The 23,830-nt window shown below is 37.6% G+C and overlaps 14 protein-coding genes and 2 non-coding genes across 19 annotated transcripts; 7 read left to right on the top strand and 9 right to left on the bottom strand.

Moving 5' to 3' along the window:
* Positions 1–7: 7 nt before the first annotated feature.
* On the bottom strand, positions 8–1,760 carry Gasu_46720 (phytoene dehydrogenase, phytoene desaturase). Its single transcript, XM_005704316.1, has 2 exons — positions 908–1,760; positions 8–848 (listed from the first exon to the last, which is right to left on the bottom strand). The coding sequence occupies exons 1-2, from the start codon at positions 1,736–1,738 to the stop codon at positions 60–62; spliced, it is 1,620 nt and encodes a 539-aa protein (XP_005704373.1). The 5' UTR covers positions 1,739–1,760; the 3' UTR covers positions 8–59.
* Positions 1,761–1,770: 10 nt separating this feature from the next.
* On the top strand, positions 1,771–3,065 carry Gasu_46710 (ER to Golgi transport protein Yif1). The gene is made up of 6 exons (XM_005704315.1): positions 1,771–2,213; positions 2,276–2,377; positions 2,434–2,616; positions 2,679–2,818; positions 2,872–2,982; positions 3,027–3,065. The coding sequence occupies exons 1-6, from the start codon at positions 1,794–1,796 to the stop codon at positions 3,028–3,030; spliced, it is 960 nt and encodes a 319-aa protein (XP_005704372.1). The 5' UTR covers positions 1,771–1,793; the 3' UTR covers positions 3,031–3,065.
* A 7-nt stretch (positions 3,066–3,072) lies between these two features.
* Positions 3,073–5,210, bottom strand: Gasu_46700 (amidophosphoribosyltransferase). 2 transcript variants are annotated; one of them, XM_005704314.1, is made up of 6 exons: positions 4,661–5,210; positions 4,074–4,601; positions 3,876–4,021; positions 3,558–3,811; positions 3,433–3,504; positions 3,073–3,389 (listed from the first exon to the last, which is right to left on the bottom strand). In XM_005704314.1, the coding sequence occupies exons 1-6, from the start codon at positions 5,077–5,079 to the stop codon at positions 3,171–3,173; spliced, it is 1,638 nt and encodes a 545-aa protein (XP_005704371.1). In that variant the 5' UTR covers positions 5,080–5,210; the 3' UTR covers positions 3,073–3,170. The 2 variants fall into 2 exon arrangements, with proteins under 2 accessions (XP_005704371.1, XP_005704370.1); XM_005704313.1 differs by having other exon boundaries at positions 3,341–3,504.
* Positions 5,211–5,238: 28 nt separating this feature from the next.
* On the bottom strand, positions 5,239–8,420 carry Gasu_46690 (alpha/beta hydrolase domain-containing protein). The gene is made up of 6 exons (XM_005704312.1): positions 8,369–8,420; positions 7,623–8,315; positions 7,120–7,560; positions 6,907–7,073; positions 5,993–6,870; positions 5,239–5,938 (listed from the first exon to the last, which is right to left on the bottom strand). Exons 1-6 carry the CDS (start codon positions 8,399–8,401, stop codon positions 5,817–5,819), a joined length of 2,334 nt encoding a protein of 777 aa, XP_005704369.1. The 5' UTR covers positions 8,402–8,420; the 3' UTR covers positions 5,239–5,816.
* Gasu_nc0079 lies at positions 5,501–5,582 on the bottom strand. The gene has a single exon. It is a non-coding gene; the product is annotated as a tRNA-Ser (tRNA).
* A 61-nt stretch (positions 8,421–8,481) lies between the features above and the next one.
* On the bottom strand, positions 8,482–9,750 carry Gasu_46680 (uncharacterized protein). Its single transcript, XM_005704311.1, has one exon. The coding sequence runs from the start codon at positions 9,725–9,727 to the stop codon at positions 8,924–8,926; it is 804 nt and encodes a 267-aa protein (XP_005704368.1). The 5' UTR covers positions 9,728–9,750; the 3' UTR covers positions 8,482–8,923.
* A 229-nt stretch (positions 9,751–9,979) lies between these two features.
* Positions 9,980–10,052, top strand: Gasu_nc0081. The gene has a single exon. It is a non-coding gene; the product is annotated as a tRNA-His (tRNA).
* Positions 10,053–10,100: 48 nt separating this feature from the next.
* On the top strand, positions 10,101–11,678 carry Gasu_46670 (acid phosphatase). Its single transcript, XM_005704310.1, has 4 exons — positions 10,101–10,599; positions 10,656–11,056; positions 11,110–11,197; positions 11,246–11,678. The coding sequence occupies exons 1-4, from the start codon at positions 10,106–10,108 to the stop codon at positions 11,421–11,423; spliced, it is 1,161 nt and encodes a 386-aa protein (XP_005704367.1). The 5' UTR covers positions 10,101–10,105; the 3' UTR covers positions 11,424–11,678.
* A 31-nt stretch (positions 11,679–11,709) lies between these two features.
* Gasu_46660 (U5 snRNP protein, DIM1 family) lies at positions 11,710–12,390 on the bottom strand. The gene is made up of 2 exons (XM_005704309.1): positions 12,287–12,390; positions 11,710–12,234 (listed from the first exon to the last, which is right to left on the bottom strand). The coding sequence occupies exons 1-2, from the start codon at positions 12,303–12,305 to the stop codon at positions 11,825–11,827; spliced, it is 429 nt and encodes a 142-aa protein (XP_005704366.1). The 5' UTR covers positions 12,306–12,390; the 3' UTR covers positions 11,710–11,824.
* Positions 12,391–12,596: 206 nt separating this feature from the next.
* On the bottom strand, positions 12,597–13,580 carry Gasu_46650 (hypothetical protein). 2 transcript variants are annotated; one of them, XM_005704308.1, is made up of 5 exons: positions 13,494–13,580; positions 13,345–13,442; positions 13,143–13,296; positions 12,925–13,098; positions 12,597–12,879 (listed from the first exon to the last, which is right to left on the bottom strand). In XM_005704308.1, exons 1-5 carry the CDS (start codon positions 13,563–13,565, stop codon positions 12,661–12,663), a joined length of 717 nt encoding a protein of 238 aa, XP_005704365.1. In that variant the 5' UTR covers positions 13,566–13,580; the 3' UTR covers positions 12,597–12,660. The 2 variants fall into 2 exon arrangements, with proteins under 2 accessions (XP_005704365.1, XP_005704364.1); XM_005704307.1 differs by having other exon boundaries at positions 12,597–13,098.
* A 10-nt stretch (positions 13,581–13,590) lies between these two features.
* On the top strand, positions 13,591–14,745 carry Gasu_46640 (uncharacterized protein). Its single transcript, XM_005704306.1, has 5 exons — positions 13,591–13,808; positions 13,859–13,992; positions 14,049–14,273; positions 14,325–14,547; positions 14,613–14,745. Exons 1-5 carry the CDS (start codon positions 13,595–13,597, stop codon positions 14,714–14,716), a joined length of 900 nt encoding a protein of 299 aa, XP_005704363.1. The 5' UTR covers positions 13,591–13,594; the 3' UTR covers positions 14,717–14,745.
* A 4-nt stretch (positions 14,746–14,749) lies between these two features.
* On the bottom strand, positions 14,750–16,070 carry Gasu_46630 (uncharacterized protein). The gene is made up of 6 exons (XM_005704305.1): positions 16,028–16,070; positions 15,858–15,976; positions 15,740–15,806; positions 15,518–15,684; positions 15,005–15,466; positions 14,750–14,946 (listed from the first exon to the last, which is right to left on the bottom strand). Exons 1-6 carry the CDS (start codon positions 16,043–16,045, stop codon positions 14,856–14,858), a joined length of 924 nt encoding a protein of 307 aa, XP_005704362.1. The 5' UTR covers positions 16,046–16,070; the 3' UTR covers positions 14,750–14,855.
* Positions 16,071–16,080: 10 nt separating this feature from the next.
* Gasu_46620 (DNA-directed RNA polymerase subunit) lies at positions 16,081–20,605 on the top strand. Its single transcript, XM_005704304.1, has 20 exons — positions 16,081–16,243; positions 16,294–16,380; positions 16,431–16,499; positions 16,561–16,741; positions 16,801–17,023; positions 17,072–17,220; positions 17,267–17,447; positions 17,499–17,571; positions 17,632–17,796; positions 17,850–17,939; positions 17,990–18,230; positions 18,288–18,921; positions 18,971–19,364; positions 19,425–19,493; positions 19,547–19,639; positions 19,697–19,807; positions 19,854–19,956; positions 20,013–20,183; positions 20,240–20,382; positions 20,446–20,605. Exons 1-20 carry the CDS (start codon positions 16,082–16,084, stop codon positions 20,581–20,583), a joined length of 3,477 nt encoding a protein of 1,158 aa, XP_005704361.1. The 5' UTR covers position 16,081; the 3' UTR covers positions 20,584–20,605.
* Positions 20,606–20,610: 5 nt separating this feature from the next.
* Positions 20,611–21,905, top strand: Gasu_46610 (hypothetical protein). 2 transcript variants are annotated; one of them, XM_005704302.1, is made up of 2 exons: positions 20,611–21,609; positions 21,662–21,905. In XM_005704302.1, the coding sequence occupies exons 1-2, from the start codon at positions 20,662–20,664 to the stop codon at positions 21,869–21,871; spliced, it is 1,158 nt and encodes a 385-aa protein (XP_005704359.1). In that variant the 5' UTR covers positions 20,611–20,661; the 3' UTR covers positions 21,872–21,905. The 2 variants fall into 2 exon arrangements, with proteins under 2 accessions (XP_005704359.1, XP_005704360.1); XM_005704303.1 differs by lacking the exon at positions 21,662–21,905 and having other exon boundaries at positions 20,611–21,655.
* A 4-nt stretch (positions 21,906–21,909) lies between these two features.
* Positions 21,910–23,060, bottom strand: Gasu_46600 (uncharacterized protein). The gene is made up of 2 exons (XM_005704301.1): positions 21,997–23,060; positions 21,910–21,956 (listed from the first exon to the last, which is right to left on the bottom strand). The coding sequence occupies exons 1-2, from the start codon at positions 23,038–23,040 to the stop codon at positions 21,939–21,941; spliced, it is 1,062 nt and encodes a 353-aa protein (XP_005704358.1). The 5' UTR covers positions 23,041–23,060; the 3' UTR covers positions 21,910–21,938.
* A 10-nt stretch (positions 23,061–23,070) lies between these two features.
* Gasu_46590 (thioesterase family) lies at positions 23,071–23,829 on the top strand. The gene is made up of 2 exons (XM_005704300.1): positions 23,071–23,547; positions 23,602–23,829. The coding sequence occupies exons 1-2, from the start codon at positions 23,163–23,165 to the stop codon at positions 23,787–23,789; spliced, it is 573 nt and encodes a 190-aa protein (XP_005704357.1). The 5' UTR covers positions 23,071–23,162; the 3' UTR covers positions 23,790–23,829.
* The last annotated feature ends 1 nt before the right edge of the window (position 23,830 follows it).

Raw genomic sequence — 23,830 nt, 5'->3', positions numbered from 1 at the left:
CTGATATCACAACTTTGAATTCTTTAATGAAGAATAATCCAACACAACTTTCAAAAACTTCAGTGAGTAATCACACGACTAGTTGGATTAGACAATTTTTCTATAAAATTCAAGCTATCGGTAGAATGACTCTGTAAATACTTTACGATCGCTTCCGCTGCCAACTTTCCACTCAACACCGCACCTTCCATGGAGGCAAGATATTGTTGCCTAGTGAAGTCACCAGCAAGAAAGAAGTTCGAAATAGGAGTGACTTGTGATGGGCGATAGCTGTTCAGACCTGGTGAAGTTTTATAAACTGAACGAGGAGTCTTCACCACTTTGTATTTGATCAATTTTGCTGGTGTTTGTGCATTTGGACCAAGATGTTGAGGAAAGAGTCTCTTCAACTCCTCCATAGTTAATGAAATGATTTCTTCTTCGGACTTGGCGATATAGGCAGCAGCTGGAGCAAATACCAATTCCAACATGGATCTGTTTTCATCAAAATATTCTCTACAAGTATTGCTCATATCAGCATAGACCGATAGTAAGTTGGAGCGAGAAAAGAGCAAATGGTCTACATCAGTAAGTTTTCTGTCGAACCAAAGGTGAATATTGATGACGGGAACACCTCGTAAAAATGACAACTGATGGAAGAATTCTATTGATTTCCAACGAAGAGGCAGCAACATTTTCAAAATATCGACTGGCAAAGCAGAGACATAAACATCTGCAGTCCAGTGTTCAGCTTTTCCATGAGAATTTCCAACTACAAAAGAAGCAACTGTGCCATCTTCCCGAGTTTCGATACGCCGAAGAGGATGCTTCAACCATACGGAACCTCCACGAGCTTCAATGGCATCTACCTATAGACACTACGTAAGAAAGAATGTTCTTTTAGTAATCATGAAAGTAGAAAACTAACGATAGGACGACATAGCCGTTCCGGGGGATTGCCATCTAAGAATGCCATTTTACTTCCGTTGGTTTCACGAAGAAAACGATTCAAAGCTGTCAAAATAACCATTGCAGATATGTCATCTGGATTGATAAAGTTGAGTGCTTTACTCATAGCAATAAATACTTCATCGTTGACTCTTGTAGGGATATTTTGTTGCATGAGAAATTCTGTCCAGGAATATTTGTCACATGCTTCTATGTAACCCTGTCCACCAAATATAGCTGGAATCAGACCTCTTGCGAATAGAATTTTCTCTTTCCAGCTGAGCATATCGCTCCTTAATATGGCTACAACACCGTTCAGAGGAGCCGGAATATTTGGAAAAGCAAATTTTGAATAGCTAGCTTGGTTAAGAGCTGAGGCTTCTTGGTTGCTTGCCTTGTTATTGAAAATCATGGAGTGTTCTTTCCATTGCAGTCGATCGTATATACCCAATTCTTTCAACAGCCGTAGCAGATTAGGATATGCGCCAAAAAATATGTGAAGTCCTGTTTCATACCAGTCACCATCTTTATCCTTCCACGCAGCTACTTTCCCACCAAGGACATTTCTAGACTCTACAACTACTGCCTCTACTCCTTTGTCTGTTAAATACTTTGCACAACTCAGCCCAGCTAAACCTGCACCGGCTATAAGTACCTTTGGCTTCCTATCTCCAACAACGTCACAAACTAGTCGAAAGATTTGCTGTCCAGTCACTCTCTTAACTACAACTACATTTCTCTTTTTCTTCAAAATGGAGCTGTTTCCTAGGTGTAAACTTTGGAAACCACAGAGAGAACAATAAGAAACCATCGAGCTCTTCTACACCTCTTGTGTCACTTTCCTTTGGATTGCAATTTTAGAATCGATGCAAGAAAATAATCAACCTTTCTATTTTCCTCCTCCGTTGAAAAACCAAAGACAAAATGTAGAGAGTACTGAACAAACTGCTTTTCATTCGTTCGAAACAGAAAGTGCTCAACAACCCTCAATAAATGAAAACCTGATGTCTCCGCCACGTTTTCAACAACAGTATTCGACAACAGTCCCAACCAACGTGACTCAACAAGTGCCCTTGAACTTTTCTAATAATATTATGACACAGGAAAGTTATCAAATACCTAACAACGGGAACTGGTTTTCAAACACAGCGGCTACTGAACAAGGCGCAACTGGCTTTGACACTCTGGTCAACCAACAAGCTATTGGAGCAACCTTTGCGCGTTTAGGTGTACAGTATGGGTCACACTTACTTCATGCAGGTGGTGTGGGAAAGCAAGAAGTTCAGGTGGGTAATATATTGTTAGTGCTCTTGACATATAATTGTAGAAAACCTTAAACCTGGCATAGGAAGTTACCCGTTGGTTAAGACTCTTGAAGTATTATTTTCTAGTGAATAACCAATATGTATTGCATAAGCTTGCATTGGTCGTGGCTCCTTGGCTGAATAAGGTAACATTATATATCGAAACTTTGCAAAGTGTCGGACCTGAACAGATTGTGTGTAGACTTGGTTACGTCGAAGGAATACGGACGTATTTGAAACCGCAAACATCAGTACTGCTGAAGAATATTTGCCTCCCTCGGAAGATGTTAATGCACCAGATTTGTATATTCCCATTATGCTTCTTGTAACGTATATTTTGCTTGGAAGCTTGGTGAGAGGTACTCGTGGAGAGTTTACTCCCGAAGTATGTGTTATGGGCAAATGAAAACTGCCAGTACTAACCGAAGTTTGTCTTCTTCTGGATAGATTATGGGAAGTATGGCGTCCAGCTGTTTGGCATCTATTGTGTTGGAAGTCCTTTTAGTTAAACTTGGTCTCTTCTTGATTGGTTCGAAAGAAGGTGCTTGGTTGGATTTGGTAGCATATAGTGGCTATCAATTTGTTGGGTTAGTATTTATTGTTCAGATTGGGATTATAAGAATAGTTGAAACATGCACAGATTGGTGTTTACTACCGTGGTGGGTTTACTGTTCCATACTATAATATGTCCTCGCATCGGCAGTATATTATCATCATTTGTTTTGTTTTATTCAGCTTCGATGATGGCATTGTTCCTTATGCGAACGTATCGTCGAGTAATTCATACAACAGAAGTTAAGACGCATGGAGTGGTATCGGGTCCTTCATCGAAACTAGACAGCAGGAAAAATTATTTTTTATTAGCCGTTGCAATCCTACAATATCCACTTTTCTGGATGCTTCGAACAAGACTTTGAAGACGCTTCCTTACTACAAATGCTATTGTTGGAACACTTTTGGATGTATATTGTCTTCTTGTGTAGTGTCTTCAGATGGCAATGGACGAATTGGATAATTTCCTGAGAAGCAGGCGTCACAGAAACTCGATGATTCTTCACCTAAAAAGTGATGGAGTTGATCTAATGGCAAAAATGCCAACGAATCAGCATCGATATATTGTCTAATTTCTTCCTCATTCATATTGTGAGAAATCAGTTCCTTGAAATAATGAGAGCATGTATAACAATAAAATGTTGACTACCTTTGTATTCGGTGTATCTACTCCATAATAACATGAACCAATGATAGGAGGACAAGCTATCCGCACATGAACCTAATGGATGCTTCTCAACAATCATCCTTAATGAAATAGATATCGGAGCATACTTCTTTAGCACCAGTTTCTCTCAACATACGAACAAGTTTTCTACTAGTTGTTCCTCGTACAATGGAGTCATCCACAACAACGAGACGTTTATTCGCTATGATGGATCGAACAGCTGACAATTTCAATCGCACACTAAGGTCTCGAATGTCTTGCGTAGGCTGTATAAATGTTCTTCCGACATAATGAGATCTCATAATACCGGGTTGATATGGAATGCCACTTGCTGCTGAATAGCCTAAAGCTGCAGGAATTCCTAAAAGACAATGTTGTCAATATATATATATATATTTATTTTGGATTGGTCGATAAATACAAACCACTTTCAGGCACTGGAATCACAATATCTGCTTCTGCTGGTGCTTTCTCTGCTAAAATTTCACCAAAGCGAAAACGACTCATATAAACTGAACGACCAAATACAATGGAAGTCGGTCTCGCAAAATAAATATGTTCAAAAATGCATCTTAGTATGTGATTTAGCAAAGTGAAAAATAACTTCAAGTTATACTTCTTACGCTTTTCTTCTCTGCGATGGAAATGGAAAAAATGAATGTAGACCATCTTTCGACACAACTATCATTTCTCCAGGATCAACTTCCCTTACAAACTCTGCACCAATTAAATCAAATACACAAGTCTCACTAGCAAAAATAATGGACTCCATTCTGTTCTTCATCTTTCCCATAACCAATGGACGGAATCCAAGAGGGTCTCTAACTGCAACTAAACAAGAAGGACTCAATAAGAGAACTGAATAGGCACCTTCTACTCGACTCAAGGCATCACTAACGCGTTGTATAAGAGGTTCATAAGAGTTTTTTCCAATAAAAGAGCTCGAGGCTAGTAAAGAGGTTGCCATTAGATGTAAAATAACTTCAGTATCTGAAGATGTATTGAAAATAGAGCCTCGAAGTTCCAAATGACGTCGTAACTTGTTGGCGTTTGTAAGGTTGCCGTTATGAGCAATCGATACTTGAATGCCACTGAGTTCGACCGTGAAAGGCTGTACATTGCGGACGTTCTTTTCACCGGAAGTAGAGTATCTAACAAGCACTTACAACATAAGAAATTCTAACGAATTTTTGTAATTCAAAAAACAAACCTATTATGTCCTATAGCAGCAGAGCCCCGTAATTCGGATAAAATATCCTCGTTGAATACTTCAGTGACTAGCCCCAGATTCTTGTACTCGTGAAGTTTCCCGTCAGACACTGTGGCGATTCCTGCACCTTCTTGTCCTCTGTGTTGCAATGCGTGTAAACCATAAAAGGCATATTTCGAAGCTGATTCAATTCCCCAAATACCTACTACTCCACATTCTTCGTGAAACTGATCCAGCTGAGCAAACGTGTTCAAAGGAGAAATTTTCTTTATGTGCGACTTGTTTCGAACACCAGGAAAAAAAACTCTCTGTGTATACAACTGTATATACACGCTATTTCCGTGCAACGATTTGGACTGTTTCACTGGTCTCTTGAGTAGAGGAATCGGGCTAATAACAAAGGCAAGAGCACCGTCCATCCTTCCCAATTAGTCACAGTCAATGGCGTTCAAAATACCCAAAAGATACTAGGAAGTTATGTATCGATAAATCCCTTGTTGAACATGTTTGATAAAGAAATGTATGTGATACAAAGTAACCAAATTCCACGGGGTATGATAAAAGATATAAAGTGCTTTGAATTTTTTGAAAGATTTAATAAGATCGCTATATGTCAACGGTTCTATTCACATGAATACAATAATAGAAAGACATCAGAGTGAAACGGATGGAAAAAATGGAAAGAGTTTTTCTGACTCAAAACGACTGGTATGCTCTCTCTCTCTAAAATTTCCAGACTAGTTGACTGTAAGAAAGAAAAATAAGCAAATCTGAATAACAACGATACATTCATTCATATTTAAAGAAACAGTAGAATCTACTCTCCAATCCCAATATAGACGTGGACGGCAGGATTCGAACCTGCGCTCGGAAACCGAAACAGATTTCTAGTCTGTCGCCTTAACCGCTCGGCCACGTCCACAGAACATATGGAATGACTGTAAAATATTTTTTATAAAAGTGGCACGGATAACTCAACAGTTACAACTCCAGCAAAAAACCTTTGAGCGAACTTGGGTCTTGGTCTTGATGCTAATGAAACGAATAACTGGTATTTGAGAAAGATAGAGACCGTCTCAAAAATAGTTTGGCACATCTTCACTAAAAGTTACAATATTATAAGGAATTATACTATTGTATCACTGAACAATGATGGTTATCTTTGCAGACCAACGTAGATAACAACAGCCCCTTCTTCCAATTTATAAACCAGACAGTGCTCTTTACAATATTTCTCCACTGCCGGCCTTAGTCTTGATCCTGATACACTACTATTCCCTGGTAAAAGACAAGAGAATAAAATAACTAAAGTTCGGCAACTAGTGGACCTACCTTTCCCAGTAATGCACTGGATTACCAAAGGTCGTCTAGTCGTAGCTTGTTTCATTAAACGAATCTTGCTTTCTAAAAGGAAAAGTGCTTCTTCTACAAAGAAACCATGTAAATCAAGGACTGGATTCGAACTAAAACTGTTCCGCCTAGTCAATTCAAGCAAAGCTTGACTTGAATAAAGTTCGAATAAATGCTTCATTTCCTTCGCCCGTTCTGAATAGTAATTCTTCTTAGTAACAGAAGCTAGTCTTCCCAACATAAGGTATTGGTTCCAAAATTTCCTTGACTTTTCAAAAATAGACTGAACAACGTTGTAAACCTGTTTGTCGCCGAGAGCATTTTTTTGTTGTTCTGACGAAATTCTCAAGGCATCCAAGTCCCGTAAATAACTAGCTATACAACTTAGTGACTTGTTCTCCTTTGCCGTTTCTTCAACCCTCTCAAGCAGCATATTAGGGTCGTCCAAAGGATAACTCTCTAGAAGAAAAGTTTCCGCTTGCTCCATACTTCCTTCGTAAAAATGTAGAACGTCTATGATCCAATCTTCTGAAGCAAAACTATATTTTTCTTTCAAGAGCCTGGCCTTGAGTCTGTCTGCAAGACTGACTTCTGCCCACGAAGTAGTCTTCGTCGTAGGGCAAGTGGTTTCCAGTTCACCAAAGTTTTCCTCCTTTCCTTTTTGTTCTTCAAATAGCTCAAGTAAAGTTTCGTACGTTCGTTTTGGGTCAAAGTTACAAAAAGACTCAACTGCAGTTATTGTGTCGGAGTCCAAGTTTTTATTCCCTGAAACCAACCTTTGAATGTTTTCCAAGTACGCTTCTTCTGCACGTTTATCAACTGAAGCTTCTGTACATACGGCTTTACGACACGTATTCTTTCTCTTTTTTGGCATTTGTCAATAAAGTTGCTAAAACTTCTTCTCAAACCAAGACTTCATCAACGCCAATACATCACCAGGTTTTTCTTCCATGGGTAAATGACCACAATTCTGTACAACGTGCAATTCACAGTCAACCAGTGCGTCTCGTAGATCTAAAATGTCTTGTCGTGGAATAACATGATCGTGCTCTCCATAAATGACCTTGAGTGATAATCAATCAGCAAACCAAAATAAAAACAAAACAAACCAAAGTTGGCAACTTTAGCTGCTCAAGTTGTGGTATCAAATCGAAAGCTTCAAAGCTTAGAGCCATTTCAACCAAAGCCTGATCCCAACCAGGTAAAAGAAACGGCTTTAAATAGCCTTCTACAAATTCTTGTGATTCAAAGACATCTGAATGATAAACATTGCGCTGTAACAACTCCTGCATTCCTTTTGGGGTACGATATCTTAGTAAACGAGAGCGCATTATTCTGCGTCCAAGTAAAGGAGTTCGGAGAATGGAACGATAATATTGCTTAAGGAACTTGGATGAAAGAGTTCGAGAATATGAAATTCTAACTGCTGGAGAAATCAGAACAAGACCTCTCATATGTTGTGGTTCCTTTAATGAGGACATCAAAGCAACAGTTCCTCCCGCAGAGTGTCCAACCAGAACTACATTTTCCAAATGAAAATAATCTCTAACCTAAAAAGTGATATGAGAAGGAATGCATATATATATATATATATATCATCTGGTTATCATACTTGTCTAGTCAACGTAACTCCATAATCCAGTTTGTAAGGATTATACTCCTTGTCCTTCCAACTTGCTCGAGGAGGTCTTGAAGAGAATCCAAAAGGAGGTCTATCGTAGGCAACTGAGAAGCCTCCTGTCATTTCAGACAACTGCTTTTGAATATTTCTCCAAGCAAAGTTATTGGCTAATAGACCGTGTAATAAAATAGTGTCGATACTATCCTTAGTAACTCTTTCTGAAACAAAAGCTGATCGTTGGTTTTCCACGATGCAGTGCAGTTCGATAGGTATGGTATTATCGGCTACACCAACCATACAAAATACTGAATTGGCACTAGCTAAATCTTTTCTTTCGACTCTCGTCTTTCTTATAAACTTTGTGATAGCTTTCAGTCTTTGTAATGGTTTCAATATATCTTGGGTATACTCTAGAACAGGAAGTCTTCTACCAGGACGAGAAGGTTGTCCTGCTGTGGGCATCATTAACTCTGGCTCTCTCCATCTTCTCAAAATTTCTTTTGAAGGAAGCCACCTTCTTGCAAAACGAACCAAGACTGCCGGATTCCACTTGGAATGGTTGCTAGAATTCACACTACGCTTGGAACTGTTGGATAAAGGTTCCTTGCAACAACGCCAAAATGATCCGAAAGACGAATATTTACAAGTCCTTTTATGCTTAAAGATACTATATAGCAAGAGATACTAGAAAAAGTCTAGAAAATGTTTCCATAACAGTTACTTTCAATATGTCTTACCTGTTCAGAGACTCGAAAGGCCACGTGGACCATCCAGCCAAAATCCTTTAACAAGTATGTGACGAGTGTTGTGATGGTTCCTTATGCAATGGTTGTGTCCTTGCAAGTAAAAGAATAGACAAATATCGTTTATTTGACAAATTCAGCGTAGTTACTATAATATTCTATCCTCTATTCACATATGTTGGTATTTGTCAGATGATTTAGTCGCGGACATATATATATATATCCTACATTCCTTTCTAACGACTCAATCAATATCTACTTGAAGCAGGAGAGAACTTCATGAAAAGAAGAATGCACAATAATAAAAGAACTAACTTCATTCGGAAAATGACCCAAAACCATCAATTTCTTGCAGGTGAAAGAATTGTTTCTCGAGGAATGAGGCAAAGGTTCTTCCATTGAACAAATGGATATCCCAACAAGAAAGGTATCAGGGAGAGAAAAGCACTTTGTACCAGTTTCTCCAGTTCAAAATAATAACCTGTACTAGTAAACCATACACATTTTGTGCATCTTGAATATCAGATTGTTTGAGATAATGAAATGAAATCAAACACCACAACAAGAGCAGCAAAAGAGATAAAATGATAAGATTATTTGGCAGAATAGAACACCAGCTACGACTCCTCCGCCTATGATAATGTCTTTACTGTGGCTTACAAGTTCTTGAATGATAGCCTGAAAACATCCTGTAGCTTCATGTGAAGTTTCAAATTTAGAGGCTTGCTGCTTCTCGGGAAAGGTACTAGAGTTGGTTTCACTTGATAAACCCGGACAGTTAAAATAACATGCATAGGAACTCGAATAAGTGTTGCTAGGTGGCGTTGAACATTTGGTAGCACAGTTTCCGTCGTTAAAACCCGCACAAGAAAACTCTTGCTCTACCTGATAGACATAGGAAGGATCTTCTCTCGCGGATGGAACCCATACATTGAGTTCAAATGACTCTTGCCAAGTGGAATTATCTTGAATCAATTTCGGAACAACATAGAGAATAATGGATATAATCAAGACTCCAAGAAAGAGCGCGCTTAACAAAATAGTGTTCAATGGGATAAAAATTCTTCCTTTTCTTTGAGACGTACAGCACGTGATGAGTCCACAAAAGAAAACTACGACTCCGATAACTATCAAACCTATCGGAAGTTTGCCAAGTGCTTCGATCAAATCGACGCCTACTTGATTGCTTGAAGTAGCTTCTATAACAAAATTTCTAATTCGGCCTTCCTTAACATATATCCATATGCCAAGAATAAATACAACTAAACCAGATAACGAGGTGGCAATACTGAGGACTGCAAGAGCTTTTGAGCATAAAAAAGTATCCACTACGAACAACGAGCCTTTACCCATCTTGTCAAAACTGAAATTTCAAACCTGCTGTCCATTATTTACAATGCAGGACTGTCTTGGGTCAATGATGGATATGGATGACGTGTTCAAAGAAATGCACTTCCGTTTAGACTTTTCCTCTATTCCTATTAAAGATGACCGTGAAAACGGTCTTGAAGGATGAGTCCTTTATAAAGGTTCGAAAGGTAAATGACTTGTCAATTCTAAGGTATTGATAATTTTAATATTCAATAGATCTCCCTAAAAGTAGTTGTCGGGGTCGTCTAGTTGGTAAGGACATTGCGTTGTGGCCGCAAAAACCTGAGTTCGAATCTCAGCCTCGACAAAGTAGAAATCTTTTTACTCTCCCGGCGTTCAACAGAGGCCTGGACCACAAAGATGGTGGAATCTTTGGAAGATTCAAATGAATGTTCGGTAAAATTTGTTTTTTACCTGAAAATGTCGGAAGAGGAGCAACTTCTTACGAACCCTTATAAGAGGAAAAAATACAAGCTTTTATGGTATTCGCCAGTTTTGTTGCTGTTGCTAGCTGTAACTATTTTGGTACCTATGTTCAGCTTTTCCGTTTCGTTACCTTTACTCGGTAGATGGTTTTGGTTTTCGAGTAGCCCGGAGTTTTCATTTATGGTGGTTGGTGATTGGGGAAGAGAAGGGCACCACCATCAGAAGAGAGTAGCAAGTGCCATGGCTGTTTTGGCTCGTTATGTTAAGCCTCGTTTTATTATTAGCACAGGCGACAATTTTTATGAGGATGGAGTAGCTTCTGCCAGAGACAAACAGTGGAATATTTCTTTTGAAAACGTTTATTCTTACAGGATGTTGGAAAATATTCCGTGGTATGCCGTTTTAGGAAATCATGATCACTTGGGCAAGTAAGAAACTTTTGAGTGAACTTGGTTTGTGTATTTGACATACTTTTTGTCTCCAGTTATACTGCACAAGTTGACTATTCTAACAAAAGCGAGCGTTGGAATATGCCTCGTCCGTTTTTCTCAATACCTGTGAATAGCTATTTTGGGGAACAATATCTTTTTGTCTTTTTGGATACAACTCCGTTTATCAAAGATTCCTATGGAGAAGTGGCCCGAAAGAATGGAAAACAGAGTTGGAGGCTTCAACTTTCTTGGCTCGAGAAACTTTTGAACTCTTCCAGTAGTAGACGAATATTTGTTATTGGGCATCACAATATGTATTCTTCAAGTATTGCTGGTGAACGGGGTCGGGAAGAATTGAGAATATTATTGAAACCGATATTAGATAAATATTCTTCTAGAATAACAGCGTACGTATCAGGTCACGAACACTCTTTGCAACATTTGCAACCTTATGGTAAGAATTTTCCATGTCGTTAAAGACTTTCAGCTGAATAATATTGAATGTAGGAGTTTCTGGAATCGATCATTTTATTTCAGGAGGTGGTTCAAAGACGGATAATTTGAAGGACCCACCCAAGGATGCTGAACAATATTGGTAAGTTTCATGGCATGTGAAGGTATCCAAGTGTACTCATCTCAGTAGGTATGATTGTTGTAAAGTTTTGCCTTTTGGAGTGCAGGATAAGGACAAGCCTCGTAGCTTATTCCGAGCCAGTACACATGGCTTTTTTATCTTCAAAGTTTATGGCAATGAGATTGTCGCAGAAGCTTATAGTCAGAAAGCGAAATTATTATACCAATATCATAAGAGTCTACGATGACTATTTTTTGGGTTTTCGCTGTCTTTTGTAGTTGCATTATTTTATTGAGAAGTTTATATTTGAAAACAGGCAAAATAAATGATTGTGCTTGTTTTCTTTGAATTTTCGGGATGTTTTTTATTGCTATATTATTTTATGGTTTAAATGAACTTTTTCAATTGCATTTCGAATACTTGATAAACCGTTGTGAAATATTATAAGAATACGTACTGTTGTCAAAGCAACTAGGCTGTTAATGAATAGTTTGACAGCCTCATTTCCAGTTGCTGTTTCATCGCACTATTTGGTTCAGTCAATCACAATCCGAAGAAACTCAAAAAGCTATTGTTCTTTATCTGTACAAGATAGACAGAGCCAAGAGTGAAGGATAGAACCAAGTTGAATACGAGTCTCAAAGGAGTTCAGTATTTATACTTTGTTGAATAGTCTTTCGGTGCAACAACCAAACCACGTCCCTTTCTTGCACCTCTATAGACAGTTTCCACAATATCAATAAACTCCTGAACGTCTTGCATAGCCCAATTAATCTTGTTATTATTTCCAGTACCCAGGTCTACCATAATGTGCTTGTTCCGGAAAAAGAACATAACAGTACAAGGATCATACAACTCGTATAGTGAGTTAAAGTCTGGAACTTCTCGTATATCGACCAAATAGACGACAGCAAAATTTTTTATCTTTTCTGCAGCCTTGTAAAGTGTTTCATCCATAAGCATACAAGTGGGGTCAAAATCCTGACCAAAGCGTATGACAACAACCCTATCTTCCTCACTTAAAATAGCTTGGTCCACAGCATAACCCGAATGAAGGTCTACAAAATAACTCGGCAATAACATACATAAATAAAAGAGTCATATACTTACGAGGTAAGAGATACGACATTTTTCTTCTTCCACCACAATGTCAAAAATAATCAATTCCGTTACACTCACTCCTCATATAGGAATGATGAATGACATTTCAATGAACTATCTTCTTTCAGATAGATATGAAAAGAATAGAATGAAAGATGGAGTACTGCAGTATCCTAATCGATGTCACTGAGTGGGATAATCAACAAAACAAGCCATCCCTCTCTCATTATGTGAGAGTGTGAATGATCGGCTATTCTATGTCCATTGCACCAAAATTCTATGCTCAATATATCTTTTCTTTGCATCATAATATGCAAATATTCGATTAAAGAACTTTATTTTGAATAACATTCCAGTTCAATCCTATCCGTCTTCTCATCTATTCACCTGATTCGTTCTATGGAAAGCTTTATACAATCATCCCATAATATATCTCTACAATAGTCATCATGTAAAAACTCTAAACCTTGTAAACCAATGGGTTGAGAATAAGTAATGACATTTGGAGCCATCAACTGATGAGTTCTCTTTAAACAAATAAATGGAATATGAAAAGCATTTCTATTTGGATATTGTTTCGACCATTTTTGGCTTTGGACAACCTGTTCGTGTAAAAATGATTTGTAAACCGAATGTTTTGTACTCACTTGACCAACAAAATCTTTAGAGATATTCCACTCCTTGGCAAACAAATATGCTTGCAAGTATAAAGGCGATAGAAATAAACAAATAACTTCTCCTCCACAAGCAGAAATACATTTCCAAGCAGAATATGTTACACAAGTACATTCTATTCGAATAGGAAAAGGTATCCTTGTACACTTTCACAAGTTGGTCACAATGCCAACAATAACAACATACTTACTCTCCCAACTAAACAAACTTGCCTTGACTTCCTACTCAATAGACCTGCAGACTTTAACTGTTCCAAAGTTATGACATGATCCACCTGAAAGACTCCTTTTCTGATAAGTTGTATCACAGCACCCAATGGAACTTGATTCTTCTCATTTTGTAGTCTAATTGTTATTATCAGGTATTGCTAAGATAACAGTCAATCAACATACAAGTTCTTGGTAGCTACATAAGAGTTATTCTCAAAGTAGAAACCTTGTTTAGGCTTCTTGGAAGGAACTCTTCGTTTGGGTTCCTTTGAACTGGTTTTCTAATATATTCCATTAATTCCCTTACTAATATATTATTGAAAGAACTGAACCTTTTTCTTCGATGTTCTTTTTCTCAACGAAACATGGCGTCTTTTATACTTGGGAACCACATTCCAAAACATTGTAAAGATAGTGATTGTTTCAATCCTTCATGTCTACCAACTTATTACTTCCTCAAGCAACTTTAAGAGGACATTTGGAAGGAGTTTCAGCTTTGCAGTTTTGGAATGGCAGTCGATACTTGGTTTCAGGTGACTATAGTGGAAAGTTAATTTTATGGAACGTCAACAATCGAGTTCCTTGTTGGATTGACGAGAAGACCCATACAAACTCTGCTATTATGGAAGTTTATCCTTCTCCTTACAGTAAGATATGCGAATGCATATTTTGTTTTCCTTTCATTCTCGTTGTATAGATATGGAAAGCTTTTATTCTCACGACAAGACAGGGCTCGTTGTTCATTGGCAATGTGTCGATGGCGAGTTAGTTGCTACTTCTCGAAGCAAAGATACCATTCACTTGGAAGCGAGTCAAAAGTTCCATGTAGGAGTATGTGTCTTTTTTGATAACATTTGAGAAAGTTTTCAATCATGGACGAGAACTAGTATTCTGGTATATCCAGAAGTTCCATGTTTCATAATCTCTTAGCTGTTGCTCGAAGTATGCCTCAGGACTCGTTGGTTATTTACGATGTGTCATCGAATGGAAGTTTAGAAAAGCCAATTATTTCTTTTGATCATAATGAGAATTTTCGTTGTGGTTTTTGTACCTTGGTCGGGTTTCTCAATGAACAAGTTGTGATGACTCTTCATGAAGATGGCTCAATCAAGGCAAGCATATAATATAATGAATTAGTAAGATATTGAAAAAGCGTGTTCTAGTTGTGGTCTTTGAGTCGGCAAGAAATGACACAACATCTCAAGTTTGGGTCTTTTACATTGTTATCGTATGACAAGTATAGTCATTCATCCCATTGGAAAGTATTGATTGGAGGAACCCATAAAACACTTGGCCTATTCGACTTTGATGGTCAAATTCTGAAAGAAGAATCAAAGTGTCCATTAAAGAAGGGTGGAATAGGAGATATTTCTGTTCGAGATGATGGTGAGTAAGAAATATATATATATATATATACATATTGTACAAGTTGATTGAAATTGGTGGTTGAGAACGTATATTGGCAGTTGCACATTGGGATACCAAAGTTCGTCTATATGAAATACGAAATCAATTTAGACAATTGGTTACTTTACCTCACAACAACCAAAGGTAAGAAGAACATCTCTACCAACCACTTTTCTAACAACAAAAGAAAGTGTTCAGCGTATTCAATATGCACCTCAAGACTCCCTTTTGGCTTGCGGTACTCTGAACGGACGTGTCTATTTATGGAATCTTTATCCTAAAACAACTCAAACCAATTCTCCTTCCTCCGATGTTGTTGCTTTAGAATGAGACTTTAAGCTGCCAAGTCTCTCATCCAATGCTCTCAATGCTCGTTGCCTAGGATTGATTCGGTTACAAAACAAACACAAATATATATATATATAAAACTAGATACCTTCGACGTTCAGCTTCTGTTGGGTCTGTTGTAGTTACTGGCAATATGTCATTATCTTGTTTGATTAGGTTTCTACTATAGCTGGCTGTATCATGTTCCTTATTGTTTGAAGAACTAGGAAACAATGCTAATATCCATTCTCGAATTCTTATAGGCAGTAAAGTGAACAGTCGAAAAGAATCACTAGTATCACCTCGTCCATATTCTCTTTTCTGTAAATATCGCAAATATATCCAACTGTTGATAACACCCAAACAGGATAAGAACCACTGTCCAATCCAACGAAAGCCACTGAGCCAACCCAAACTAAAACACAATAAAAACCAAAAAGGCATATCGTTGGCTATCAAACGAAATCGAAAACGGCGAGGTAATATATAAATCTCATGATCAGGTATCAACTGCTTGACGGCCACTAAAAAGCCTCCTAAAATAGCCATAGAACCGGATAAAGGTACATAGCTAAATACATATTTCCAATGATGGAAAAGGAATCGGTATAAACACACTTACAGTAACGTTTCATCTCTCAAGAAAGTATAAAGCACAAACAGTAAAACGATAGTAGCAAAGGCACTAGTAACAGACACAAATATCCAAAATAATACGAAAGGAATCACACCCCAAGAATTCTCAAACATAGAATAAACAATACCTAAAGGAATAAGCAACAGTCCCATCTATCATAACCGTTATTATGGGCAAGTACGACTATTCAAAGATACTTTAGCTAACCTCCATAAGAGGAACATCCACAAGAGAAAAACTAAAAACATTCCAAGCATATCCATTTGAAATAGTCCTTGTATTCCCATTCAGTCAAATACGATGGAAATAAGTGTCAAATACAAACAGTCCAGGAACGAGTAAAAAATAGGCTTCCAAAGAGAACCACCAAACACCAATGGAACCCAATAAAAATATGAGTAAAAGTATGCGAGTAAGCTGAGGAATCTTTTGCAACTTTCTCCACTAATCAATAGTTAGTATATCCTTCATTGAGTGTTTTGGTTCACAACAAACCCCGTACAACATCATCATCCTTCTCCAATCGATGAAAAGTGATTGTATGCCAATATGTCGAATGAGTTGAACAAAGACGACGTCTTTCAGGCAGAAGACTTGAACTTGTTAAAGGAGACCTTGTTTGAAAAGGAAAAGCTGGATAAAGAAGAACAATTAAGAAAGCCTATAAAGTCCATTGCTGAAAAATGGCTTCTGATTCCTGCCTTTCTCAAGGTATTACGAAAGTCCTTCTCATTCTCCTGTTGAATAACAAGCTATACAAGTTGAGAGGATTGGTCAAACAACATATAGAATCTTTCAACTTCCTTATTGAGAAAGAATTATCTAAAATAGTTGCTGCTAATGATAAAGTTAGTATTGTTGTTTATGACAGCAGAGAAACGCTTACTGACAGTTAAAGGTTACTTGTGATGCTGATCAAAGTTTCTATTTAAGATATTTAGGAATCAGAGTTGGAACTCCTTCTATTGTAGGTTTTTGATAGAGATAGTAGCTATATGATATGATTCTAGTCGAATGACTTTGTTTAGGAAGAGGACCTGGTCATTTCCAAAGTTACTCCACAAGAGTGTCGATTACGTGATTTGACCTATGCAGCACCTATTTATGTCGATGTGAGATATACAAGAGGAAAGGAGGTGCTTATTCGAAAGGATGTTGCTATTGGTCGAATTCCCATCATGCTTAGAAGTTCTCACTGTATCCTCACAGGTAAAGATGGGTTTTGCACTGTATATAATGTATGAAAAGTATACAATATATACAAATAGGAAAGAAGGATGGGCAGTTAGCAAGCCTAGGTGAATGTCCTTTGGATCCAGGTGGCTATTTCATTATTCGTGGGACAGAGAGAGTCATTTTGATTCAAGAACAATTATCAAAGAATCGTATCATCATAGAAGAAGATAAGAAAGGAAATTATTGTGCTACAGTTACCTCTTCTACGCATGAACGCAAGTCACGAACTTCTCTGGTATACAAGTCTAACAACATGTAAGTCTTTGTAGTCCAAAACAACCATTAGTTTTATTCATTTGTTAGTTATCTTCGACACAATTCACTTGTGGATGATATTCCAATTTGGATTGTATTCAAAGCTTTAGAAGTGGAATCTGATCAAGAGATTGTTCAATTGATAGGTTTGATAGAAGAAGAATATCGTAGTTATTATTTCTTGCTTAATCATAAGAGTAGGCTCCGAACCTGTATTTGCTCAAGCTCTTTTGCCTTGTATAGAGGAATGTATTTCTCGTCACGTTCAAAATCGAAATGAAGCACTTGAATATATTGGCTCTAGAGTTCGTCTTTTTCGCAAAGGTTACTCATTTCGTCGTTCCACTATAGAAGAAGCACAAGAAGTATTGGCTGGCGTTATATTGTCTCATATTCCAACATATCAACATAACTTTCGCAATAAGTAAGTTGGAATGTATCTCTCTCATAGGCTTACATAAAGCATGGTCTGTAGGAGTATTTATTTAGCATTTATGGTTCGTCGATTGTTAACAGTCGCTGAAAATTTAACCACAGTAGATGACAAAGTATGATAAAAGTGGATAAACTGCCAAGGCTTCAAATGATTGTCTCATACTTTTGTTTAGGATTATTATGGAAACAAACGTTTAGAATTGGCTGGACAACTTTTATCTTTGTTGTTTGAAGATCTATTCAAGAAATTCAATGCAGATTTGAAGAGACATGCTGATATGGTACTCAGCAAACCCAATCGTGCTGCACAGTTTGATATTGTGAAATGCATGAGACCAGTTAAGTATTACATTTGGTGCATCACAAGTACGACCTGATAGACTATCATTAGGATACCATTTCAGTAGGATTGGAAAATGCCATTGGCACTGGAAATTGGACTGTCAAGAGATTTCGTATGCATCGTGCAGGTATTACGCAAGTAAGTAAGAGTGCGTATGTGCATGATCAAAGTTTGATATTGCATTTGAGGTCTTGTCTAGACTGAGCTATATCGCAGCACTTGGAATGATGACCAGAATTACTTCACAATTTGAAAAGACTAGAAAAATTTCTGGTCCTCGTTCTTTACAAGGTTCCCAATGGGGTCTTTTATGTCCTTCCGATACTCCAGAAGGTGAATCTTGTGGACTAGTTAAGAATCTGGCTTTAACAGCTCATATTACTACAGATGCTGAAGAGGAGCCTTTGATACGCTTGTGTTATATTTTGGGTAAGGAAAATTGTAGAGTGGTAGTTGTCTGTTTGTTCTTATAGAGATGGATAATAGGAGTTGAAGATGCAACTTTATTTTCAGGTGATGAGTTGAACAATCCTTCCCATTTTCGAATATTCTTAAACGGAAAATTTTTGGGAATTCATCGAAATGCTTCATACTTTGCCAATATCTTTCGATTTCTTCGTCGAAAAGGTGCCATTGGAGAGTTTGTTTCGATATTTGTGAATGAAGCAGAAAATGTAGTATATCTTTCGTGTGATTCTGGTCGCATTTGTCGACCTCTTATTATTGTTGAAAATGGGAAACCCAAAGTTACTCAACAATATATAGAACAGCTTGAAAGAAATCAACTAGAATTTACAGATTTGGTGCAACAAGGTCTTGTTGAATATCTTGACGTCAATGAAGAGAATAATGCCTTGATTGCACTATCTGAAGAGAATATTGAGCCTTGTAGTACCACTCATTTGGAGATATCTCCTTTGGCAATATTGGGAGTCTGTGCAGGAGTTATTCCTTATCCACATCACAATCAATCTCCAAGAAATACTTATCAATGTGCAATGGGTAAACAGGCTATCGGATTCATTGGATACAATCAACATTTGAGAACAGATACTTTATTGTATTTGTTGACTTATGCACAGAAACCGTTGGTCAACACCAAAACCATTTCATTTATCAAGTAAGTCTCGAATGGAAAATGAATAAGGATCTCTCTTTTATACCTATAGATATGATGAACTTCCTGGTGGTCAGAATGCTATTGTTGCAGTAATGAGTTACAGTGGATATGATATTGAAGATGCCTTGATATTGAATCGATCCAGTTTGGATAGAGGATATGGACGTTGTTGTGTAGTTCGTAAACATGCTTTTGGTTTACGAAGATATCCGAATGGAACTTGTGACCGAGTTTGTCGTCCACCAAGTTTTTCGGAAAGTTCAGAACGTACTCATATGAAGTTTGCCTGTTTGGAAGAAGATGGATTACCCAAAGTGGGAGGTCGTCTTTCTCCTGGTCAAGCATATGTATATAAAGAAACGCCTATGGATACGATGACGACCATGACTAGTCAGCAAAGTATTCAACAAGTTGGTTATCGTCCACAGCCATTCTTTTATAAAGTAAGAAATGATTCCTTTTGAAGTGTAGATTATATTGAAGCTGAATGTTCTCTTGAATAGGGTCCAGATGATGCAGTCATTGATAGAGTAGTTGTCACTTCCAATGCTTCTACCCATGCGCTTATTAAGGCAAGTAACTATAATAGATGATAATATTCCATGTTACTTATTTATCCAATTAGGTCATGATACGAGAGACTAGAACTCCAGAGGTTGGAGATAAGTTTTCTTCGCGACATGGACAAAAGGGAGTTTGTGGTTTAATTGTTCCTCAAGTAAGTTTTCAATGATACTTTCAGTAAATGTACTTTGGATTCCTAAGATGAAAATAGGAAGATATGCCATTTAATGAACAAGGAATATGTCCAGATATTATTATGAATCCGCATGGCTTTCCTTCTAGAATGACAGTAGGAAAACTTTTGGAATTGATGGCTGGAAAAGTGAGTACTTTTCTATTCTTATGATATCAGCTGATAGTTGATCAAGGCTGGAGTATTAAGTGGCGAATTTAAAAATGGTACAGCATTTGATGGAGATCCTTTAGAAGATTGCGCATCTTTACTTGTTCAACATGGATTCTCTTATACAGGTAATAAGAGTAGTCGATATAGTTACTTGTTCTTGAGTATGGTAACTTGGTAATAGGGAAAGATTTTTTGTATTCGGGAATGACTGGAGAACCATTGCAAGCTTATGTGTTTATGGGACCCATCTATTATCAGAAGTTGAAGCATATGGTAAAGGACAAAATGCATGCTAGAGCAAGAGGTCCTCGTGCTGTTTTAACAAGACAGCCTACAGAAGGCCGTTCTCGAGGTTTGTTGAGGATATTTATTCTTTTTTGAAATGTTGTTGATCGATTATGCCTATAGATGGTGGTCTTCGGTTGGGAGAAATGGAAAGGGATTGTTTGATAGGATATGGTGCCTCTATGCTTATTATGGAAAGATTGATGCACAGTAGTGATGCATTTACAGCTCATGTTTGTAGACAATGTGGTTTGATTGTTTCCAAAGTAATATTTCATCCAATATTTGTTTATTATATTTGCCTTATATATATATATATATCATGATAGGATTGGTGTCCAACTTGTGGTAATTCTTTACAAATACGGCCATTGAAAATTCCGTATGCTTGTAAGCTATTGTTTCAAGAACTTCAAAGTATGAATATTTGGCCAAAAATTTTATTGGAAGAACGTAATGCCAGTTGATGATTATGTTTCATGAGAAAGGAATCATAAGAGAATCAGAATCGGAGGAGAAGGAGAGAGAGATAGGATTGAGAGTGGATGTCCAACCACAAGTCTAACAAGGTTTCTTCCTCCCTTTATTTGTCTCATATTTGTAAAGAGAAGAAACTCTTTTGGATTCAAGGCTTTCCTATTAAGAGTCCATGTTTGTCTTGTATGGGTGTTATACTGCGTTCCTACCGAAGTCTTCCAAAGTGTTACAACTTTGTAAGATTTGTCCACCGTCATGTTTTTCCTAGTACAAGTGCGTACAAAATAGTTCAAAAAAACTTGAGTTCTCGTTTGACTCGGAAAACCAAAGCTCAGTTTCCTTGGCTTATGACTATGCAAAGGAGAACTCATCAACCTTCACCTGTTGCTTCCTCTTCAAGTCTGATAAAGATATCTCCTTCAGAGATAACTGACTTTTGTGACCAATTGGAATCTTATCAATGTAACTGTATTTATGACTCCAGTACAATTGAGTTGCAAGTCTTGCGTAAGGTGAATCCTATTTTAGCAAACGTATTGTGTGTAGAAGACTGGGATACTGTGCAAGAAGAGGCCAATCAGAGCTATCCTTGGACCTTTGAAAATTTGGAGATATCTTTATTTGTAGAGGGAAAGTTTCAAGTTCTTTTGGAAGGTGCCAATGATATACTCACTTTGGAACGTGGAGATATCGTTATCTTTCCCAAAGGTGCAATTGGACAAGTGACTATTCTGGAACAGTGTAGAAGAAGGTCTTTGGTTTGTACGGAAGTAGAGTGGAATACCCGATTTCACTGTGCTTTGGATGCACTGAAGAGTATAGAAGATGATAAGCAGTGGCTCAAAAGTGAACGTATGAAACAACGTTTTCGAAACAAAGAAACTTTTCCTACTTGGGTTGGCTTTGTATTAGCCGATCTTATTCAGTTGGGTGCAGCATTCTCCATTTTTTACTTTTGGGATAATGGACCTGGAACTTTTATTAAGAATCATATTTTGGTATTTATCTTGAAAAAGGTATGAATATATACAAGGTTGTTCATCAATGACTTTTTATAACCAGTTGTAGCTAATCATTCCTTTTGGTATGTTGAGCGTTTTCTTATCCATTCTGGGTCATCTCTACATTGGCATCGAACCACATATCAGCAATGCTAGACTTAAAAATGGAATAGAAAACATTTTCTATTTTTTGGCACCCTCGAATATTATTGTTGAGAAAATCAAACAACAAATGAAAGAGGAAGAAAACAAAACTGAAACTTGGGACAACCTCTAAGTGTCTTCTTCTTAAGAAGGAATGCTTATGGCGGCAGAAAGAATATTTTTGGTAAATGATGTTTCCATCAAATGTATTTCCGTTTCTTTGTTTGTTTGGTCACTTTCTGACTGTTGTGGATTCACGTTTTCCAACAATGAAACTGGAAAAGTATTATTCAATACAATAATACCTAAATATTGAAGACGCTCTGCAATAAGCCTCGATATATCCACTTTCCATTGAATGCTTCCCAAAGTTTTTCGAGCCAGTACTTCCCTATCCTTTTGAAGACTTGTTCTTTTTTTGCTTATGACCAACTGTTCCGTATGTTTCTTTCCAACCATATGCACAATCTGAAACTGGCGTGTCAACTTCCATCTTTCACAATCAAATATTTCCAAGACCTGATTTCCACTTGCTCGTGGAAACTTCATAGATGGAGTCATTCCTATCAAAACTCGCAGATTTTTGGCTTTTACTTGAAACTGTGCTGCAAATAAATCAATCAATTGGTCGACTATCCCTGCTTGAAACCGCTTCAAGTCTACTATAGAGATACCCACCAAGAAGCACTCTGTATTCTTTCCACAAGTTCCATAGTTGGCCATCCACAATATCGGTATATAATCTTCGTCATCAGTTGATTGTAAAACACCTAAAACAACTCCCTTTTTTGTAGTACATAAACTTGTTATTGGAGACTGTGGTAATAACGACGATGCGGGTGTCACGTGCAGGTCGCTATCGACAGTCAAAACTCCAAAGGAAGAATGGGTTTTTGCACTCTTTGACTGGATATTTTTGGTTTCCAAAGCTGCTATATGTTCTTTTTCCATATTTACAGTACTCTTTTGTGTATATACTACTCCCCGGTGGTCAAGCAATATTTTTTTGGTAGAGCCTAGAATTTCCTCCGTCGACTGGCCGTTCAAAGGCAACTGAGGGAAAGTATTACCGTTATTCTTTGTAAGATAATAACTCACGTTGGGTAATAACAACTTTCCCGTCTTTATCTTTCCACTTTCACCTTGAGGTTGGTTTTCAGTTGAACAACGAATGGTCTGTTGAAAGTGTATTCTGTTGATACGATAAGTAACCAGTATATTTGATGACTTCTGTTTCCTTAGTACTGAGTTTCCAATACACTTTGTGTGTAACAAAGCAACGGTACCGATGATGATCCACATTCTCAATCAGATGCTCCACGTCCAGCCTTCATTTGTCTCATTGACATTTCCTTCTTTGAGGCTTCTCATCACATCAGTGAATGAGAAGGAGAGAAACGAAGGTTTTCTTTCTATGAATGTCGATGCAAAAGCCCTCTTTCCAGCCTTATTATGTCAAAGCACTGTCTTCGGAACAAGCTCAACTTCCAACTTGGTTTCCTTCAGGTCATTCGGAGGAGTTCCAACTGATATTGCGCAAGTTATTTGAACGTGGTTTTCGTTTGATGAGAAAGCTGAATATCCAAAAGGGTAATTTGTCCAATATTTCAAAGAACTTTGTTTTGAGTAATCCACAAATCCATGTCGTTATGCTTCGAAGGGCATTGGATGGCTCAGTTATTTACCTTGCAAGGGTGGGTTCACAAGTACAAGGACCTTCAGGGTTTATGCACGGTGGAGCTACTGCGGCTTTGTTGGATGACTGTGTGAGTAGCGCAGTCTTATTATCAGGTCCTTTTGCTATGACAGGTAAGAAAAGTGCACTACAAGATGTTGAAAGTGGTTGTATATGACCCTTTATAGTTCAGTTGAATGTTCAGTATAGAAAACCCGTTCCATTGAACAGTGTGGTAGTAGTGGAAGGATATATTGATCAAACAAATGGAAGGAAGACTATAGCTGGAGGCAAAATGTATCATCCTGATGGCGCTTTATATGCTGAAGCGACGTTATTGTTCGTCAAACCTCGTTTAGTGGAACCCAAAATGTAATGAGCATTTTTCTTTTTTTAATAAAGGCCATGAAAATGGAT

This window comes from Galdieria sulphuraria (genome assembly GCF_000341285.1).
Source record: "Galdieria sulphuraria unplaced genomic scaffold scaf_43, whole genome shotgun sequence".
NCBI classification, from domain to species: Eukaryota; Rhodophyta; class Bangiophyceae; order Galdieriales; family Galdieriaceae; genus Galdieria; species Galdieria sulphuraria.
The sequence above is the reverse complement of the archived record's forward strand: the minus strand, read 5'-3'. Positions and strand labels throughout refer to the sequence as shown.

Excerpts from the sequence above, each read along its gene's own strand:
- Gasu_46630 (XM_005704305.1), bottom strand. Across the intron at positions 15,807-15,857 it reads TTTTTACTCGTTCCTGGACT|GACTATTTCAAATGGATATG; the intron begins GTTTGTATTTGA and ends TGGGAATACAAG. Across the intron at positions 15,685-15,739 it reads TGGATGTTCCTCTTATGGAG|ATGGGACTGTTGCTTATTCC; the intron begins GTTAGCTAAAGT and ends CGGTTATGATAG.
- Gasu_46600 (XM_005704301.1), bottom strand. The coding sequence starts at position 23,040 with ATGTGGATCATCATCGGTACCGTTGCTTTGTTACACACAAAGTGTATT.
- Gasu_46720 (XM_005704316.1), bottom strand. The coding sequence starts at position 1,738 with ATGGTTTCTTATTGTTCTCTCTGTGGTTTCCAAAGTTTACACCTAGGA. Across the intron at positions 849-907 it reads AACGGCTATGTCGTCCTATC|GTAGATGCCATTGAAGCTCG; the intron begins GTTAGTTTTCTA and ends TAGTGTCTATAG.
- Gasu_46640 (XM_005704306.1), top strand. The coding sequence starts at position 13,595 with ATGTCTACCAACTTATTACTTCCTCAAGCAACTTTAAGAGGACATTTG. Across the intron at positions 13,993-14,048 it reads GTCAAAAGTTCCATGTAGGA|TATTCTGGTATATCCAGAAG; the intron begins GTATGTGTCTTT and ends GACGAGAACTAG. Across the intron at positions 14,274-14,324 it reads ATGAAGATGGCTCAATCAAG|TTGTGGTCTTTGAGTCGGCA; the intron begins GCAAGCATATAA and ends AGCGTGTTCTAG.
- Gasu_46710 (XM_005704315.1), top strand. The coding sequence starts at position 1,794 with ATGCAAGAAAATAATCAACCTTTCTATTTTCCTCCTCCGTTGAAAAAC. Across the intron at positions 2,214-2,275 it reads TGGGAAAGCAAGAAGTTCAG|GAAGTTACCCGTTGGTTAAG; the intron begins GTGGGTAATATA and ends AACCTGGCATAG. Across the intron at positions 2,378-2,433 it reads TGGCTCCTTGGCTGAATAAG|ACTTGGTTACGTCGAAGGAA; the intron begins GTAACATTATAT and ends GATTGTGTGTAG.
- Gasu_46590 (XM_005704300.1), top strand. The coding sequence starts at position 23,163 with ATGCAAAAGCCCTCTTTCCAGCCTTATTATGTCAAAGCACTGTCTTCG. Across the intron at positions 23,548-23,601 it reads AGGTCCTTTTGCTATGACAG|TTCAGTTGAATGTTCAGTAT; the intron begins GTAAGAAAAGTG and ends GACCCTTTATAG.
- Gasu_46670 (XM_005704310.1), top strand. The coding sequence starts at position 10,106 with ATGGTGGAATCTTTGGAAGATTCAAATGAATGTTCGGTAAAATTTGTT. Across the intron at positions 10,600-10,655 it reads AATCATGATCACTTGGGCAA|TTATACTGCACAAGTTGACT; the intron begins GTAAGAAACTTT and ends TTTTGTCTCCAG. Across the intron at positions 11,198-11,245 it reads AAGGATGCTGAACAATATTG|GTATGATTGTTGTAAAGTTT; the intron begins GTAAGTTTCATG and ends TCATCTCAGTAG.
- Gasu_46610 (XM_005704302.1), top strand. The coding sequence starts at position 20,662 with ATGTCCAACCACAAGTCTAACAAGGTTTCTTCCTCCCTTTATTTGTCT. Across the intron at positions 21,610-21,661 it reads TGGTATTTATCTTGAAAAAG|CTAATCATTCCTTTTGGTAT; the intron begins GTATGAATATAT and ends AACCAGTTGTAG.
- Gasu_46620 (XM_005704304.1), top strand. The coding sequence starts at position 16,082 with ATGTCGAATGAGTTGAACAAAGACGACGTCTTTCAGGCAGAAGACTTG. Across the intron at positions 18,231-18,287 it reads ACGCTTGTGTTATATTTTGG|GAGTTGAAGATGCAACTTTA; the intron begins GTAAGGAAAATT and ends GATGGATAATAG. Across the intron at positions 19,957-20,012 it reads ACATGGATTCTCTTATACAG|GGAAAGATTTTTTGTATTCG; the intron begins GTAATAAGAGTA and ends ACTTGGTAATAG.
- Gasu_46700 (XM_005704314.1), bottom strand. The coding sequence starts at position 5,079 with ATGGACGGTGCTCTTGCCTTTGTTATTAGCCCGATTCCTCTACTCAAG. Across the intron at positions 4,602-4,660 it reads GCTGCTATAGGACATAATAG|ATACTCTACTTCCGGTGAAA; the intron begins GTTTGTTTTTTG and ends AGTGCTTGTTAG. Across the intron at positions 3,505-3,557 it reads GAGAAACTGGTGCTAAAGAA|GTTCATGTGCGGATAGCTTG; the intron begins GTATGCTCCGAT and ends AGCATCCATTAG.
- Gasu_46690 (XM_005704312.1), bottom strand. The coding sequence starts at position 8,401 with ATGGTCCACGTGGCCTTTCGAGTCTCTGAACAG. Across the intron at positions 8,316-8,368 it reads CCTTTCGAGTCTCTGAACAG|TATCTCTTGCTATATAGTAT; the intron begins GTAAGACATATT and ends GACTTTTTCTAG. Across the intron at positions 6,871-6,906 it reads AAGTCTTGGTTTGAGAAGAA|AAAGAATACGTGTCGTAAAG; the intron begins GTTTTAGCAACT and ends GCCAAAAAAGAG.
- Gasu_46650 (XM_005704307.1), bottom strand. The coding sequence starts at position 13,565 with ATGTTTTGGAATGTGGTTCCCAAGTATAAAAGACGCCATGTTTCGTTG. Across the intron at positions 13,297-13,344 it reads TATGTAGCTACCAAGAACTT|ACTACAAAATGAGAAGAATC; the intron begins GTATGTTGATTG and ends AATAACAATTAG. Across the intron at positions 13,099-13,142 it reads AAGTTTGTTTAGTTGGGAGA|TGTACAAGGATACCTTTTCC; the intron begins GTAAGTATGTTG and ends AACTTGTGAAAG.
- Gasu_46680 (XM_005704311.1), bottom strand. The coding sequence starts at position 9,727 with ATGGGTAAAGGCTCGTTGTTCGTAGTGGATACTTTTTTATGCTCAAAA.